Source organism: Eretmochelys imbricata, chromosome 20 (genome assembly GCF_965152235.1).
Source record: "Eretmochelys imbricata isolate rEreImb1 chromosome 20, rEreImb1.hap1, whole genome shotgun sequence".
NCBI lineage: Eukaryota > Metazoa > Chordata > Testudines > Cheloniidae > Eretmochelys > Eretmochelys imbricata.
In genome coordinates this window covers 5,205,959-5,221,625 of record NC_135591.1, presented here as the reverse complement: position 1 = coordinate 5,221,625, position 15,667 = coordinate 5,205,959, and the positions used below count along the sequence as shown (strand labels likewise).

Sequence of the window (15,667 nt, the reverse complement as noted above, 5' to 3'; positions counted from 1 at the left end):
TGGCACCTTGTGTAGTTATTTATCCCAGTCCGAAGTGCCCAATTCTCAGTTCCACCTAAGCTCTGCTATGATCTGAAGCCAGCCCGGTTCATGAAGTAAGTTAGAATAGTCCTGAGGCCCCTCTAACTTACACTATCCACTATCTGTGAGTCTATAAGGCGCCACAGGACTCTTTGCTGTTTTTACAGATCCAGAGCAACACGGCTACCCCTCTGATGCTATCCACTAGACCGCCCAACCTCTCACTAGATTCTGCCCCTCCTCAGAGGAACGTTGTACATGGTCACTGCAGCACAAGGGCAGCTGTGGTTTCAAACTGCTTTTGATTTTCTCGAGAGTGGACCACGTTCAGTTATGTGAACCTGGGTGGGCTAGTGGACACCACACTGGACTGAGCCTTGGGAGACCTGGGGTGACCTGGGGCAAGTCACTTCGCTGCTCCGTGCCTCCGTTTCCCCAAGGGTAAAATGGGAATCAGGGTATTGATCTCTGTAAAATGCTTTGAGATCTACTGATGGAACGCGCGATAGGAGAGCCGGGGATTATTCTTAAAGACAGACAGCACGCTACGGGACATGACTCGGAAAAGAGTGACAGCCACCTCCGGGTCCTTGCCTCTTGGGTCCTTGCCTCTTAGCTCGCCTCAGTAAAAGGTGCCTGGCTCAGATTTCGATTCCTATGCTCCTTTCCGCCCCACATAACTCAGGCAATGAGTTTTTTGCCTCCCTTGTTTGCTTTTTCCAGGGGAAGGGCCGCCTTTCTGTCCCCTTCCCTAGACCGTGCTCTCCTCCTAACTCACTGCTCCTGCTGTGGGATGAGGACAAGTTACTCCCCTTTTGGGGTCATCAGTGGAGAAGGGGATCCAGCCATTGCAGGCAGAAGGAGCTGAGAGCTGTCCCAGCAACAAGGCTCAGCCACTTGGAGTCAGGGAGAGGCTGAGACCAGGAAGGTCTTTGTTAAATTTCCCCCTCCCTGTGTTCCCTCATCTCCACTAAGAGCCAGATGATTTGGGAGCTCTATGGTTGTAACCCTTTCGTTTCCTAGCTAGGAAGGAAAAATCCTGAACAATAGAGCAATTAGGGTGGAGCACTGCAGGCCAGGGGCTTTATTTGTCTGGTTAAACCTGGAAAAAAAGATCAGATTTCTGCCCATTGAATACAAATTTCAATATCAGGGACACATGTCCTGCTGCTGTGCTTGCTAGTCTGTTTGCGGAGGATGCAGGCAGCACCACTGGCTGATCAAGGAGCCAGTGGCTAAGTCAAGGCTGGTTGCCCAGCCACTGGCTTCAGCTGCCCACAGGAGCTCCATGGCCACCGTCACAGATACTGCTACCAACAGGGCTGCTGGGAAGCCACTCCAGCCCCACACTAGTTATTATTTCTTTTATATATTATGGTAGCGCCTAGGGTCCCAATTAGGATTTGGGGAACCGTTGTGCTAGGTGCTGTACATACAAGATTGTACATTACAAGACCCTGCCCCAGATTACTCATGGTCTGACTCTAAATTGATGACAAGATGCAACAGGTGGATAAAAGAGACAAACTGGGTGTGTAGAGGGGACAGGGAGGACACAGGAAAGAGGCAGTGTGATCTAGTGGGTAGTATAGCAGTCAAGAGACCATCATTTAATCCTGGTTCTGCCACTGATCTGCTGTGTGACCTTGGACAAACCACTTCACTTCCTGTCTGACTTGTCTATTTAGATTATATGCTTGGCAGAGCAAGGATTGTTTCTATGTGTTTGTATAGTGCCTGGCACAATGAGACCATGGTCTTGGTGTTGTGATGTTTTTTAAAGCCCCAGCTCTTGCAGTCATGAGATTATGTGAGACTCTCTGCTCGGTAAGTTTCTAGCCCACATATTTGCTGAGACAAGCTTGAAAACGTGAAATGTAAAGAATCAAAAACAAGAAGCAAAAAAACAACAACAACACCCCACCATTTATTGTTAAAAATTTCATTATTTTAAAGCAAATCTCATAGGGGCCTGACTCATAATTTTCGGAATCCTTGAGGTTGGCGATTCTGTTGGTTGGGTCCTCTAAGCCCTTGTAATACAAACAATTAATAGTAATAAGCAATGGCAGGATGAACAAGTCTGACATATGTGACAAAATGGGATTTTTCTGTAATATTTCCATGAACGATATGGATGGCAGTAACTTCACTATGGATTGCTACCCAGTGGGTGCAAAAGAGCTAAGCAGCTGCTCTTGGGGCGGAACAGGAGACATGAGGTGTTTGTGTCACATCACTGTCACTGACTTGAATGGGTCAGAAATGGCTAAATCTGACCCATATTAATGAAGGATCTCAGAAAGACAACGGGAACCCCAGGGACTGAACAACTGATGCCTAACAAAAGGAAACTCCAGCAGGTGGAACATGCGAACTCTGCATGGGTCTGCAGGAGGAAGGAATGGACCGAGAGGTGACAGGAGCCTAGATACAAGCTGGCCTCTGGAGAGACACCGGGGCTCACCTGGGATTGACAGACCAAAGGACAGAGATAGAAAGAGGAAACTAAGATGTTCTCTTCAGCAGCATGAGTCAAGCAAGCCCTGGCTTGGCCAGCACGGACTATGTCTTCACCTTTGCTTCTCTGTGCTAACCTAAAGACTTCCTGGTGCTGGGTTCCAGGTGACTAATAAACCCTACTCTGTTTTGAAAAGGCTGCCTGGTGTCACTGTAAATACTTGCTGAGGTGCTTTGGTCTCTGAAGAGTGGAAAAGTCTCTGAGCAGGAGTCTGGCTCGCTGGGCAGAGCTCCCGGGATGAAACAGGAGTGCTGGAACCCAGGGGCACATCTCAGAAGCATTGGGGCGGCATGGCCGACATTTAAGGAAGAGTGGGACCCCTGGGGAGTCTGGCATATTGAACAGGTTGCTCTATGGGACACTTTAAGAATAGCACAGGGCCAGTGGATCTGTGACAACACATCAGGCAGTTTTAGTATTAATTAGTTGTATTGTGGTACCACCTGGGAGCCCCAGTCATAGACCAAAAGGCCATTGTGCTAGGCGCTGTACAAACACAGAATAAAAAGATCTCTGAACCAAACATCTTACAGTTTCCCTGCTCTCCTCAGTTAGGCACAATATCAGAGGAAGTCCTTGAGCTCCCCAGGCCACCACCAGAGAGCCCCCTCGTACGGAAATAATGTTTAAATATTAGTGTCGACCCTGAATGAAACAACATGATGGAAACAGCTGTGGAGACGCCACTGCTAAGGCACTTCAGCTAGCATCGGCAATAAGTGGATTTGCAGTTGTATCACGTGAGCATAGCATGGTCAGGATTTTCAAAAGCAACTAGTGATTTGGGGTTCCTCAGTTGCCCAACTTGAAACACCTTAAAAGGGGCTAATTTTTAGAAAGTGCTGAGTTCCTGCCCTCTGAAAATCAGGCCCCTTTTGGGGGTCCAAAATAACTTGAGAAACTATTAACCTATGTGTTTTTGTTACTTCTGTAAAAGATGAAGATCTGCTATTGGCCTCAGCTAAGGAATTAGTTCTTTAACTCAGATGATAAAAGCTCAGGCTTTTATATCTGGAGGTGCTGGATTCAAGCTCGTCTGGTGACCCAAGTATAGGGGGTATTGTTACATTTTATCTGAGTTCCTTGAAGAAAGGATCAGCTTCTCCACACAAAGAAAAGGAGGACTTGTGGCACCTTAGAGACTAACCAATTTATTTGAGCATAAGGTTTCGTGAGCTACAGCTCACTTCATCGGATGCATCGGAAGCATAGGAAGACAGACCTTCCTGTGTGACTATAAGGAGCAAGTAAAACCCACTCTAGGGTGCCCAGGCAGCAAGTCTGAAAAGTCTGAAAAGTCGGGTCAGGGGTGTGGGTGGGACATCTGGTCACCCTAACCCACTCAGAATAGCATGTGCTTACACTTCAATCCCCTGTTTCCATTTGCCATGATGGTCCATTCCTGATCTGGTGGCAGGTTCCTTTGTAGCGTGATACCAACTCCCTCCTTTCTCCAAGGGTCAGGCACCATCTTTCCTCCTTGCCCTCTGACCAGATGTCTTTAAGATCCCATATACCTTGAGCAAATCACTGTCTCGCCCCCTCACATTTGGGACACTGGAGTAGGAAGTGTTTGTGCTTCGGTCTGTCTTGCTGGCCGCAGAGTCGCTCCTCTCGGGGATCAGGCCACGCGTGGTGTCTCCTGATTGCTCCCTCTAGCTGGTGGTCACCAACGTGGTATTTGGCAAGTCTCTGCCTTAGCACCAGCTCCTTCGGTGGGAGGCACAAGAAGCCCTCCCCCGCCCCGAGAAAGCTGAACTCCTGCGCGGAGGGGGCAGGGGAAAGGAGTCGAGGGGGTTATGGAACCATCTGTCCACAGGGGGCTCCTCCAGACACTTCCCATCCATTCCCCCCACTCAGGGGCTGGCTCAGGCCTTGACCCGGGACCGTTTCTACACCCCCCGGCCCCAGATTTTTGGGTCCTGTCCCCACCCTTCCCTGGCGCCCAGGGTTTATGCAGCCCAGCACAAGCCACCCCAACACCCCACCCGGCCAGGGACGGGGGTCCCCCCAAACCAGCCACCAGAACAAGGGGCCCCTAGGCTCCCAGACCCACTGGGCCCGGGCAAGGGGATTGAGCCCGGCAGGATGAGCAAGGAGGGGATTGGAGCAGAGCAGGGTGAGGGGCGGGGCCTGGAGGGTGAGGGAGGAGGGGATTGGAGCAGAGCCGAGTGAGGGGCGGGGCCTGGAGGGTGAGGGAGGAGGGGATTGGAGCAGAGCAGGGTGAGGGGCGGGGCCTGGGTGAGGGAGGAGGGGATTGGAACAGAACAGTCGGAGTCTTTCAATGCGCACGCGCGCTGTTTCGTCATTGCTTCAATCACGTTGTCTCGCCTTCCGCCCGGTGAGTTTCCGCCTCCGGTTGGGGACAGCGGGACCCCGTTTCCCCCATGTCCGGGGCTCAGCGCCGCTGCCGGGGCTGGTGAGTGAGGCCGGGCCCCGCGTCCCTTCCCGGTGCCCAGCCCCGTGTAGCGGCCCTGAACGTCACGCCCCCGTCACCCCCCCACTGCCCCATCGCCCCCCCGTCACCCCTCCCCCCACTGCCCCGTCACCCCCCCACTGCCCCATCGCCCCCCCGTCACCCCTCCCCCCACTGCCCCGTCACCCCCCATCGCCCCCCCGTCACCCCTCCCCCCACTGCCCCGTCACCCCCCATCGCCCCCCGTCACCCCTCCCCCCACTGCCCCATCGCCCCCCGTCACTCCCCCCATTGCTCCCCCGTCACACCCCCATTGCCCCCCCTCCCCCCACTGCCCTGTCACCCCCTGTCACCCCCTCCCCCCACTGCTCCATCGCCCCCCTTCACCCCCCCACTGCCCCATCACCCCCATCACTCCCCCATTGCCCCCTGTCACCCCTCCCCCCACTGACCCGTCATCCCCCACCATCTCCACCTCTGCCTGTCTCCTCCTCCTCCCCCTGCCTCCCATCACGCCTTTTTTATCTTCCTCTGCTGTCCCCCTTTCCCTCCCCCCAGCCAGTCCCTACTCGCTCTCTCCCTTCCCCCTGCTGGCCCTTTCGGCCATCTCCTGACCCCCATCGACTAGTGTTGGGTGAAGGCAGGTGTGTGTGTGTGTGAGAGAGAGAGACAGAGAGAGAGATTAAGGGCTCAGGCTGGAAAGTGTCACTCACCTGTGGTGTCCTTTCACTTGCTGCAGGATGCCAGGCATCCTAGTTGCCAGGTGTGCTGCGGGCTGCTGTGAAGTTATAGATCCTGCCTCAGAGAGCTACCTGCCATCAGAGGAAGGAAGTGGAGCGGGGTGGGGGGGGCAGGGGAGATGGTAGGATTGGAAATTTTTTAGGGCAGGGGCTGTAATTTTGCTCTGTATTTTCCCGTGTCTAGCACAATGGGGTCCTGGACCATGGCTGGTGCCCCTAGGCATCACAGTAATTCAAATGAATAGTAAGTGTCTTTGGCTTTAAAAAAACTGCGAACATGGGAAGGTCACAGACATGCAGTTGTTAAAATTCAGGGATTAAAAATATCTTTGTCTGAAGGGGAAACATCCCTTAGTTTTGAAGCTTTTAAAAAAAAATTGTAGAAAGAGAGCAAATAGTGTTGATATAAATGCTGCTAGGAAACGGAGTGGTGTCTGGCCAGTCTCATGGGCAGACTGAGACTTCGTGCTGAGATGAATAATGCTTGGAGTGTGGCTTGCAGGGGAGTTGAGAAGTAATTTGTTTAAAACTTTTTTTTTTCTTTCCAGGCAGTTTAGAGCATGTGGATTAACTGAAGGAGCTTGAGTTCCAGTATGTGGTATATTATGCAGAGCATTCAGAGTAAATACTCCTTGTCAGAGCGGTTGATCCGGACTATAACAGCCATACGATCTTTCCCACATGATAATGTTGAAGATCTTATCAGCAGGGTACGTAAACACTATGTTGCTTTAGTGTTGTGTTTTGAAAGCTTGTGCTTCTCTATCTGTATATCTCTATCTTATCTAATATATGTATAGGCGAGTCTCATCTTACGCGTATTTAACATGCACGAATTCAGCTTTGCACGGTCGGCAGAAACAAAACCAAAAAAAAGAGAAAAATAACAATTTAAATACTGTACCTGTAGTGCGGGCGATTCCGCCTGCCATTACACTCAATGTAGTTTTGACTTTTCGCGATTTTCTTTTTACGCACTGACTGCGGAACGTAACCCCAGCGTAAGATGAAACTCGCCTGTATTTGTGAATGAGAGGCACCGATGGCAAGGGCATGAACCTGGCTTTTGTTTCTGGCTCTCCCACTGTTGTGTGACCTGGGGCAAGTCACTTACCCTCTCTGTGCTTCTTTCTCCCCTCGCTCTTTGTCTTATCTGTCTAGATTCAGGGCAGAGATTGTCCCACTGTGTCTTTACGGTGTCCAGAGCAACAGAGCTCTGATTTTGTTTGAGACCTGCAGGTACTGTGGTAATAGAGGTAATGTATAGCTTGACTGAGTGGCTAGGTGGATATCAAGTCATAGTGCAATGTTGAAATGCTGAAGCTGAGAACTTAAACACACAATTCAGGGAAATTCTAGAGGTAAGGTTCACACAACAAATTTAACTCCGCTGCATTGTGTCTAATACCCAGCGCCCCATAATTCTGTTGCAGAGTTCATCAAGATCTTCCACCCTAGAAATCCTCTTCTGTTGATCTGTATCTCACCTCTGAGTGAAACTGTTTCCCTAAGGGCAGAGGTACTATAGAGATGGATGCTATATAAAGACCCACATAAAGGAGAACTTGTAAACAAAAGGTTCAGACAGCCCTTTCCAAGTCCTACCTGGAGATACAAAAACAAGGGATTGCAGCAGGCAATTTGCAGCCCTGCCATGTGGATCAGAAGCCTGCTTGTAACTGGAGTTTACCTTAACCTGTGAGAGAGCGTCTGGCAGGAGGCAGAAGACGCTTTGTCTTCTGAACTACATGATACTCTTACTGCATTTGGTTTCTTTATTACATGCATCACTGTGCCATTACAGTTAGTTATTGAACACTTTGTGTTCTAGCCTCTGGTTTCACACCCTCATATTCCCAATCTGAAGTGTTCAAAAGTCATGATTCAGGCCTCCAAAAATTGAGATTTTATTTTTTTTAAATTGGGGTTGTTGGTGTTTTTGCCTTGTATTTCTTCAGCCTGAAGGGGTGTGTTTTTTCAAACTTTTTCTCCATAAATGTGAGGGCTAGAAACCTTTTTTTTTTTTAAAGAAAAGCTGAGAGTCTCACATAATTACAGGTGTCCGGGAGGTGGAGCTTTAAGAAAAACACCAACTAATGTGAGAACTTGCGATTTAAAAATGAGAAGTGGCAATGCCAACGTTGACCTTGAGGGCTGAAAGTTTTCACGCTTGGTCTCTACCTACGGGTGACTGAAGAAAGAAAGAACTGCTGCTGGAAGTCAACTAAAAATAATCCCGAGCACCTGTTTTTCATGGGGGGGATAACCTCTCAGAACAGCAGAACTTCAAAGCTTTAGACTAAATTCAACCTTTAATAGTGATAGAATATTTGAAAATTCAGGGCATCAGGCTTTCCATATATCCTCCTGCTCACATTTGGTGTGGGAGTTGCACAAACCTGCCTTTCTCATTACAAAAATCCCCGCCATCTTCATCCCAGTTGCCGTAAAATTCCTAGCTCTTCCCACAACATTCAATGAACGGAGCCTTCAGCTTTTTCTTCTGCCCACTGCTATTGTCAGTGTTAAATATCATCATTCTAGAATTTCTGCCCCCGTGTAAGATACCTGGGGAAGCATTCCATATCCAGTGCGTTTGATCAAAATATTCAAATAACAAATGCAGTATGGTATGGATTGTAATTCATTCTATCTAATGCAATAAAAATCTGCGGCTTTTCCCCTCTCATTTTGGGCTGCTGCAGAAGTTCGGAGGGGGGTATGTGTGTGTTGGGGGAGGCTTAAAGAGAATATGAAGGGCACTTAGAAATGTATCAGGAAATGGAGGGATGTGGAAGGAATATGAGTCAACCATATAATTAATGAGATGGAGAAGAATCTTCCTGCTAGGCAGACTCATACACACCACGAGCAATTACTTTTGTCCAGTATTGATCAATGGGAATGTCAGGTATCAGAGGGGTAGCTGTGTTAGTCAGTATCCACAAAAACAACGAGGAGTTCTGTGGCACCTTAAAGACTAACAGATGTATTTGGGCATAAGCTTTCGAGAGTAAAAACCCCCCACTTCTTCAGATGCATCTAATGCCATTTGACAGAGGCCATGACGTAAAATGGGCCGGAATAGATGCATTTACTAACGCCATTCACTGTTCCCTGTTTTTTACCCATGAAAGCTTAGGCCCAAATAAATCTGTTAGTCTTCAAGGTGCTACCGGACTCCTTGTTGTCTTTTTGGGAATGTCATGCAACTTCTGGCTGCAAGGGAGAAGGGGAGAAAATTGGGGTGGGGTGTTTAGTCTGTTATAAGTGATCCAGAGCAAGGCATCTAGAACTGAGATTCTGCATACTGTTCAAACCCTTAAATGTCAAACTCTTCCAAACTCCGCTTCTTAAAATTAAACTGTAAAATATGCTCAGCCTACTGCAAAGGAAAAGGCTACGCACTTGTCATCGTTTCAGATTCCTCACCCCGTTGTAAATGGCAGAGGGTCCAGATTAGCTTGGACTGATTCAAGCAGCCGCTGTGCTATTTTAATCCCCCAGGTATTTCAAGGTTAAGGAAGTCCAGAAAAAGTGCCATAAATCAGCTTGGTGATTAGGGAAGCCCTTTGAAGTGGGCAGACTCCCTGGCTTCATGCAGTGTATTCTATAGCTGAACAATACTTCAAAACCGTACAGGTGCAGGACACACCTTAACCTGAGATTAGCTGGGAGGCATCTGCGTTCTGTAAGTTTGTTTGCCAGTCCTAATGTGTCAGATGCTTGGATGCCAGTGATTCGGGTGCAGTATTGAAAAGTAGGAACAGGGCCCACCCCTGCCTTTTGCCAGAGCCCCTTTTAAATGAACAGAAGTCCAGACTCTGTATATGGAACCAGAGGCTCCTCCCTATAAAACAGGGCGGTCTAGGAATAGAATTTGGGGCTGCAACTGAACTTGTCAAGGGTTACCTAACTTGCTGCCAGCTTTCTCAGTGTCCAATAAAATTGCCACCAATGATTCTTGAGTCCGAAGGAAATGTCAGCTGAAACAAGTTGCCTGCCCGAGTTTGTTTGGAAGATGGCTCATATACCAGTTGTGACTGTGATATGTAATAATGTTACGAACACTGTACGTGACCGGTCAGAGGAGAAGTTATTGTATAGCGCATTATTAGAATTTCCTGGGTGATTGTGCTAACCCCAATATACGATGTTTGTTTGTTATATGCCTGTAATGCTCAAATTCAATGGCTTTTGTGCATGAGCGCAACACCGGTGGCTTCCCAGTTAAGAACTTCCAAGCGCACACTCTAAAGACAATGGGTCAAGCCGCTAGCTTCAAGGATCCTGTCTCCAACAAGCGGCAAACTTTGTTTTGCCGGAACTGAAAGTTGCCCATTACAAAGGGTTAAGTTAAGCTAGACCTATGTATAGTCTGTTTTATTGTTTTAAAGATGTTTTCTGTAGAACGCTCTTGTTTTAAGTAAATGATACTTTGCTTTAAGGAGGCTGTTTGGTCACTGGTTACCACTCTTGGTGCCCTGAAGGGAACAGAACTGCAGTGTCTGAACCCAAGTCAGACTTGCTGAGGCAACCATGGTTAGTACCAGGAGACTGCGACCCAGGGCCTGCTCTGAGAGTGGGAGAATCGTGTGATTCCATCCCCAGCCAGGTGACTGCTAGAGGCTACTAGCCTGAGGGTGGGGGGTGCATTCACCAGGATTGGATGGCGTCAGAGGTGCAGTGCACCTGGTAACTCTGACACCAGTGGCTAATGATCAAGGTTTATTAGGGCCATGGGTTGCTAATGTGTTGATCTGAACTTTGTCCTCTGCTTGAGATAAGGGCAGCTCTTAGGGTGGGGGAGAGAACGCCTCTCCAGAGCCATAGTAGCAACAAAGGGGAGTGAATTACAAAGACACCGATGGAAGCTGCAAGATGAGAGGATCTAGACAGTGGTCTGAATTTGCAGATTCTAATACAAAAAATGACCTGATATTACTCATGAGTGTAATATGCTTGGAACATCTATTTAGAAACACTTTATAATAAGGTTCCATTGATACTGTAACCATCTCAGTATGTAGCATCTAGTGTGGGAATATCTTACACTTAACTGGTATGTGAATGTGACAGAGGCCATGATGTAAACTGGGCCGGAATAGATGCATTTACTAATGCCATTCGCTATTCCCTGTTTTTCCTTAGGGAGCCGATGTTAACTGTATGCACGGCATTCTGAAGCCGCTACACTGCGCTTGTATGGTTGCCGATGTGGACTGTGTTGAATTACTGCTGCAAAAAGGAGCGGAGGTAAAAGCATTTAAAAAAACATTCTTCCTTTAAACTGGATATAGGAGAGCCATTCAGTTGGGAGCTGATGCAGCCACAGTAAAGACGCTCTGTAGTTTGAAAGAAAATCAGTTTGCAGCCAACCTATTAAAAAAACCCGTCGGTCTTGGCATGCGTCTAGATCTCCATGAACCTTAGTTACTGTACCATGATCTTGAACGGATGTATTTTAACTACGGAGGCTTAAAGTTGTGTATATGTACAGCACGTGTCTGTAGTTTAGTGACTTGCATTCACGGCATCTGCCTTATGCCCTAGTCTGGCAAATGTGCGCTTACCGAGCTGCACAGCTGATGTTACGCAATTCGGGAAGTCTTTCCTTACCTTTTATGGGAGTGTGTGTCTGCAGTTTGACTCTCTCATACACATCAGTTGGGGAGGAAGGAGGGTTTTGTGGCTAATGCCCAGGATTGGGTGTTTGAAGATCTAGGTTACATTATTGACTTTAGTACAAGCTTCCTGTGTGATCTTGGGCAAATCATTGACCCTCTGTGCCTGAGTTTCCTCTTTTGTAAAACAGAGGTGAAAATTCCCATCGTTGTCAGAGTATTGCAATGCAGAGCTAATGCCGCAAACACTGGTAAAACTTCCATCAGCTTCAGTGAGAGCAGAGTTAGATTAGTGCCCGACTGTTCTGCAAATCCCACTCAAAGATCTGTTAACGCGTAATACCCATCTCCCAAGAATCCATTCCTCTCTCTCTCTGCAGGTCAACGCCCTTGACGGGTACAACCGAACAGCCCTTCATTATGCAGCAGAAAAAGATGAGACCTGTGTTGAGATCCTCTTAGAATACGGTGCAAACCCCAGTGCGCTGGATGGGAACAAGGACACGCCCCTCCATTGGGCTGCCTTTAAAAACAATGCAGAGTGTGTCCGAACGCTTTTGGAGAATGGCGCCTTGGTTAATGCTCGGGATTATAATGACGACACCCCCCTGAGCTGGGCTGCCATGAAAGGAAACCTAGAGAGCGTGAGCATACTCTTGGATTTCGGAGCGGAGGTCAGAGTGGTTAACTTGAAAGGCCAGACGCCGATATCTAGGCTGGTTGCATTGTTGGTCAGAGGACTTGGTACTGAGCGAGAAGATTCTTGCTTTGATCTTCTTCACAGAGCTATTGGTCACTTTGATTTAAGAAAAAATGGTAATATGCCCAGGGAGGTAACAAGAGATCAGCAGCTGTGTGAAAAACTTACCCTGCTCTGCTCCACCCCAGGTACCTTAAAGACACTGTCTCGCTACGCCCTGCGGCATAGCCTGGGAGTCCAGTTCCTGCCGGATGCAGTGAAGGAGCTTCCTTTGCCTGAGTCCCTGAAAGAATATCTGTTGCTCCTTAGATAAGTGAGCAGTCAAATTCTAGGGGATTCTGTGCTTGATTCACTGCCCCTGTTCCTTATGCTTTATGGGGATGCCAGTAACATAACTAGATTTGTGACTCAATCTCTGACATGACAGACACTGGGTTCCTCCTCCTCGCTCTGATGGTCAAGCTGATGACCAGTCGTCATCCAAGATTACTCCAGGCTCTAGGGCTTCCTCTCCTGTCTCACCCAGAGCACCATACAGGATGGTGACCTCCATGGTGGTACCTGGCACTATTGATGGCTCAAAAGGTGTGGGGGTGAAATACTTGTGCAGTTTCTTCCTGCATGAGCCTGTTCCCCATCTCCAGCCTCAGGATTTCTCTCCGAGTTCAGTACCAAGCCACCAGCCGTCTCACAAGACATTGTTGAATAGAATCCATCACCTTCCCTGCCACAGAAAGACAAATTATTTTCCTGCTTTCTGGAGACTAGGTGGGCTTTAGCGAGAGAGAGGCCCTCTCAACTAGGTGTGGAGAGCAGGCAAAGGGGGTCTAGTCCTGTTGGAAGGAATTAAGTACGGGAGGGAGTCTTGGAGCATGGGAAAATCCCACATGGTTGCTCTTCCCTGTTGGAGGAAGTGAGCTGGTGCCAGCCAGCTTCAGAGCTGTCTTGACTGAGTCAACCAGGCAGTAAGCAGGACTCCTGCTTGCAAACTTGTTAGTTTTAGCGATAGCTCCCACCCCAAGCACACGTATTCAGTTTGTATTTTTTCATAGACTTTGGAAGGAGAGCTCCTTCCTACAGAGTGTTTGTATCTCTAATCACTGCTTTCCGCACTGCACCTCTCAAAGTGTAGAGCATCGCAGCCAGCTCTCTGGGTGGATGGAGTCATGAGCAGAGATGGAGAACTGTAGGGAAGGTAAGCCCTGTCTGGAGATACACCGGTTTTTCCTTCACAACATGCACTGGGAGATTCCCCCTGCACACCTCCCTTATTATTTCTAAGATGCATCAACTCTTCATTGCAGGGGAAGGAGATATTTTAAATGTGTTCCTAGCAAAGCAAATAGCGTGAACACAGACGTTTCCCGAGAGCAGGGTGGGGCGGGCGTGTGACTCTTTGGCACTCCTGAAGCACCAGTAAGAGAGGTCTCCCGGCTCACTACTGCTGTGGAATCATTAAGGGGAGGGTAGCACCCAACACTGCTGCCGGGATCCAGCAGCACTTGCCAGAGCCACTGAACTGCATCGTCTCTGGCTGCTTTCAGAAAGGCTCCAGTGGAGCTGTCCTTGCCCATGACTGCAGTAACAGTGGCTATTAAGCAGAGCTGTGTGGATGTGATGGGGGGGGGGGGATTAAGTGGGGAGCGTTATGGGATTCTCACAATATAAAGGGTGCGCCCTCTCAAAAACACAATCAGCAACCGCCACACTTTGTCCTAATGAACAGCCCCTCTCAAAATCCTGCACTTCAGGTGGTTCGGGTCCTCTGGTGAAAGAAGTAGGTGCCAAAGTGCAGCGGGAGTCTAGACTCCGTTGTGAGGGCTGAATGTACTCTGGAGCAACAGGAGGGATTCACAGCTTGTAATCCTAGGCACTTGGTTTCTGTGACATATTCACTCACACTAACACATTTGAAGGTGTTTTGGTTAAAGTCTGACACTTGGTTTTACACTATCCCGCTTGCCATTTCACTGATTTTCTTGAGGGCAGCGTATATGAGGGCTCACAGCACTTCCAGGAGGGAGAACTGGTCAGCAATTCCTCAGGCAGTTCCCCATTTTTAACAAGACTCTGTTTTCAGTGTGGGGCTCTTTGAAACACAGAATGACAACATCCAACTAGGGAGAACGTTCCAAAATAGGAAAAGGAGCTGTTGGAAAGCTCTTCTGTATATAAAATTCTGCTGGGAACCATGAAACACTCCCCCCACTTCTGGTTTCTGTAGTGATTTGTCTTGTTGCTCTCTGTATTTTATAGTTACAAAAATAAACCACTCATGACCAGCTCTAAGCAGCTCCTTCTGGGCTAGCTATCTTTTCACTGATGCTGTCTGGGTGCTTTGGGATTCTCTCCTTATTAATTTGGCTTCATTGCTCAGGCCTGGTCTACACTACAGAGTACTGCCGTACATTGACCGAACTAAGTGTCCACGCTAAAATGTTGCTCCCGCCAATGTAACTCGCCCACTTACAGCAACCTAATAATTGTACCTTGATGAGAAGTGTAGCGCTTAACTCGATGTAGTTAGGTTGACGCAGTGAAAGTGTAGGCACTGCATTGCTTACATTGTCTGTTGCCCCATGGGGCTGACTGCTGGAGCCCTGCCACCCATTGAGGGATTGGGGGGCAGAAAGGAGATTCTGAGCCTGGCCTGCCGCCTGATGAGGGATGGTGGGGGAGGAGAGGGGAGTCCGTGCCTCGGCTACCTCCTGGTGAGGGATTGGACTGGGAGAGGAGGGTCATCCGTGTGTGCGCTCCTGGTGAGGATGCACACCGCTGACCGAAGGAGCTAGTGTAGACCTTAAAAATTGAATTAACTACTACAGTAGCTATATATCGACTTCATTTTGTAGTGTAGACGTGCCCCGAGACTCTTCACAAATCCTTTTGCTGTTCTGGCAATGATCACAGCATTTCTAGGAGACCGAATTCAGCTCTTAAATGACTGCTCTCCAAGGAGTTCTCATGGAGAAACACAGCGAAGAGCAGGCTGCCCGTGAAAGCTTTCTGAGCCTTACTGTTAGTGAGCTGCAGAAAGGTGGCTCGGCAACATGGGGATGCTTAAGAGAATGAGTGACTGTCCAGATCCCAGCCAGTCCTTTAAGGAATAACTCAGTTTCTCCTTGCTGCTTTCCCTCAGCCTGTACCAGTGACGTTCACTAGGTCTCATTGATATCTGAGGTCTCCAGTTCTACATAACCTCCTCCAGCCATTCTCTTCACACAAGCAAGCTCTTGTATCTACCATCCTTAAACCACTTGCTCCAGGATCCCTCCCCATCTCAGGAAACTGCTCTCTTCTGGCTTCTCTACTCCATTCCTTAACCAGATGCATTCAGCAGTGTGGCTGCTGCTGATGCACCCAGGATCAGACTCCTGGGCGGTGTTGTTCTCAATGGAGAGTCCTCGCATGTTGAATTAGTTCAGTACTAAAGCTTGAGATGTGCTACAAGACCTGTCTTGTTATGCTGGTCTCCTTGCCAATATGAAGCGGGACAGTAGGCCAGCAATGTTCTTCTGAGAAGAACCTCCCAGAGTTTTTCCCTATTTGGGAAGCAGCTCAAAATGTAGGGGAAGCTAGCCTTTGCCCTTTGGACGATGGGACCTGATGGGTCTCAGTACATCAGAGGGTATTTAGCCCTTGGTC

At 48.6% G+C, this 15,667-nt stretch overlaps 1 protein-coding gene across 3 annotated transcripts; it reads left to right on the top strand.

The window, feature by feature from the left end:
- Nucleotides 1–4,822: 4,822 nt before the first annotated feature.
- ASB8 (ankyrin repeat and SOCS box containing 8) lies at nucleotides 4,823–14,452 on the top strand. Of its 3 annotated transcripts, XM_077838720.1 has the most exons (5): nucleotides 4,922–4,961; nucleotides 5,883–5,942; nucleotides 6,247–6,408; nucleotides 10,850–10,954; nucleotides 11,703–14,452. In XM_077838720.1, the coding sequence occupies exons 3-5, from the start codon at nucleotides 6,292–6,294 to the stop codon at nucleotides 12,333–12,335; spliced, it is 855 nt and encodes a 284-aa protein (XP_077694846.1). In that variant the 5' UTR covers nucleotides 4,922–4,961; nucleotides 5,883–5,942; nucleotides 6,247–6,291; the 3' UTR covers nucleotides 12,336–14,452. The 3 variants fall into 3 exon arrangements, with proteins under 3 accessions (XP_077694847.1, XP_077694845.1, XP_077694846.1); XM_077838721.1 differs by lacking the exons at nucleotides 4,922–4,961; nucleotides 5,883–5,942 and adding an exon at nucleotides 4,823–4,883; XM_077838719.1 differs by lacking the exon at nucleotides 5,883–5,942 and having other exon boundaries at nucleotides 4,867–4,961.
- Nucleotides 14,453–15,667: the final 1,215 nt, after the last annotated feature.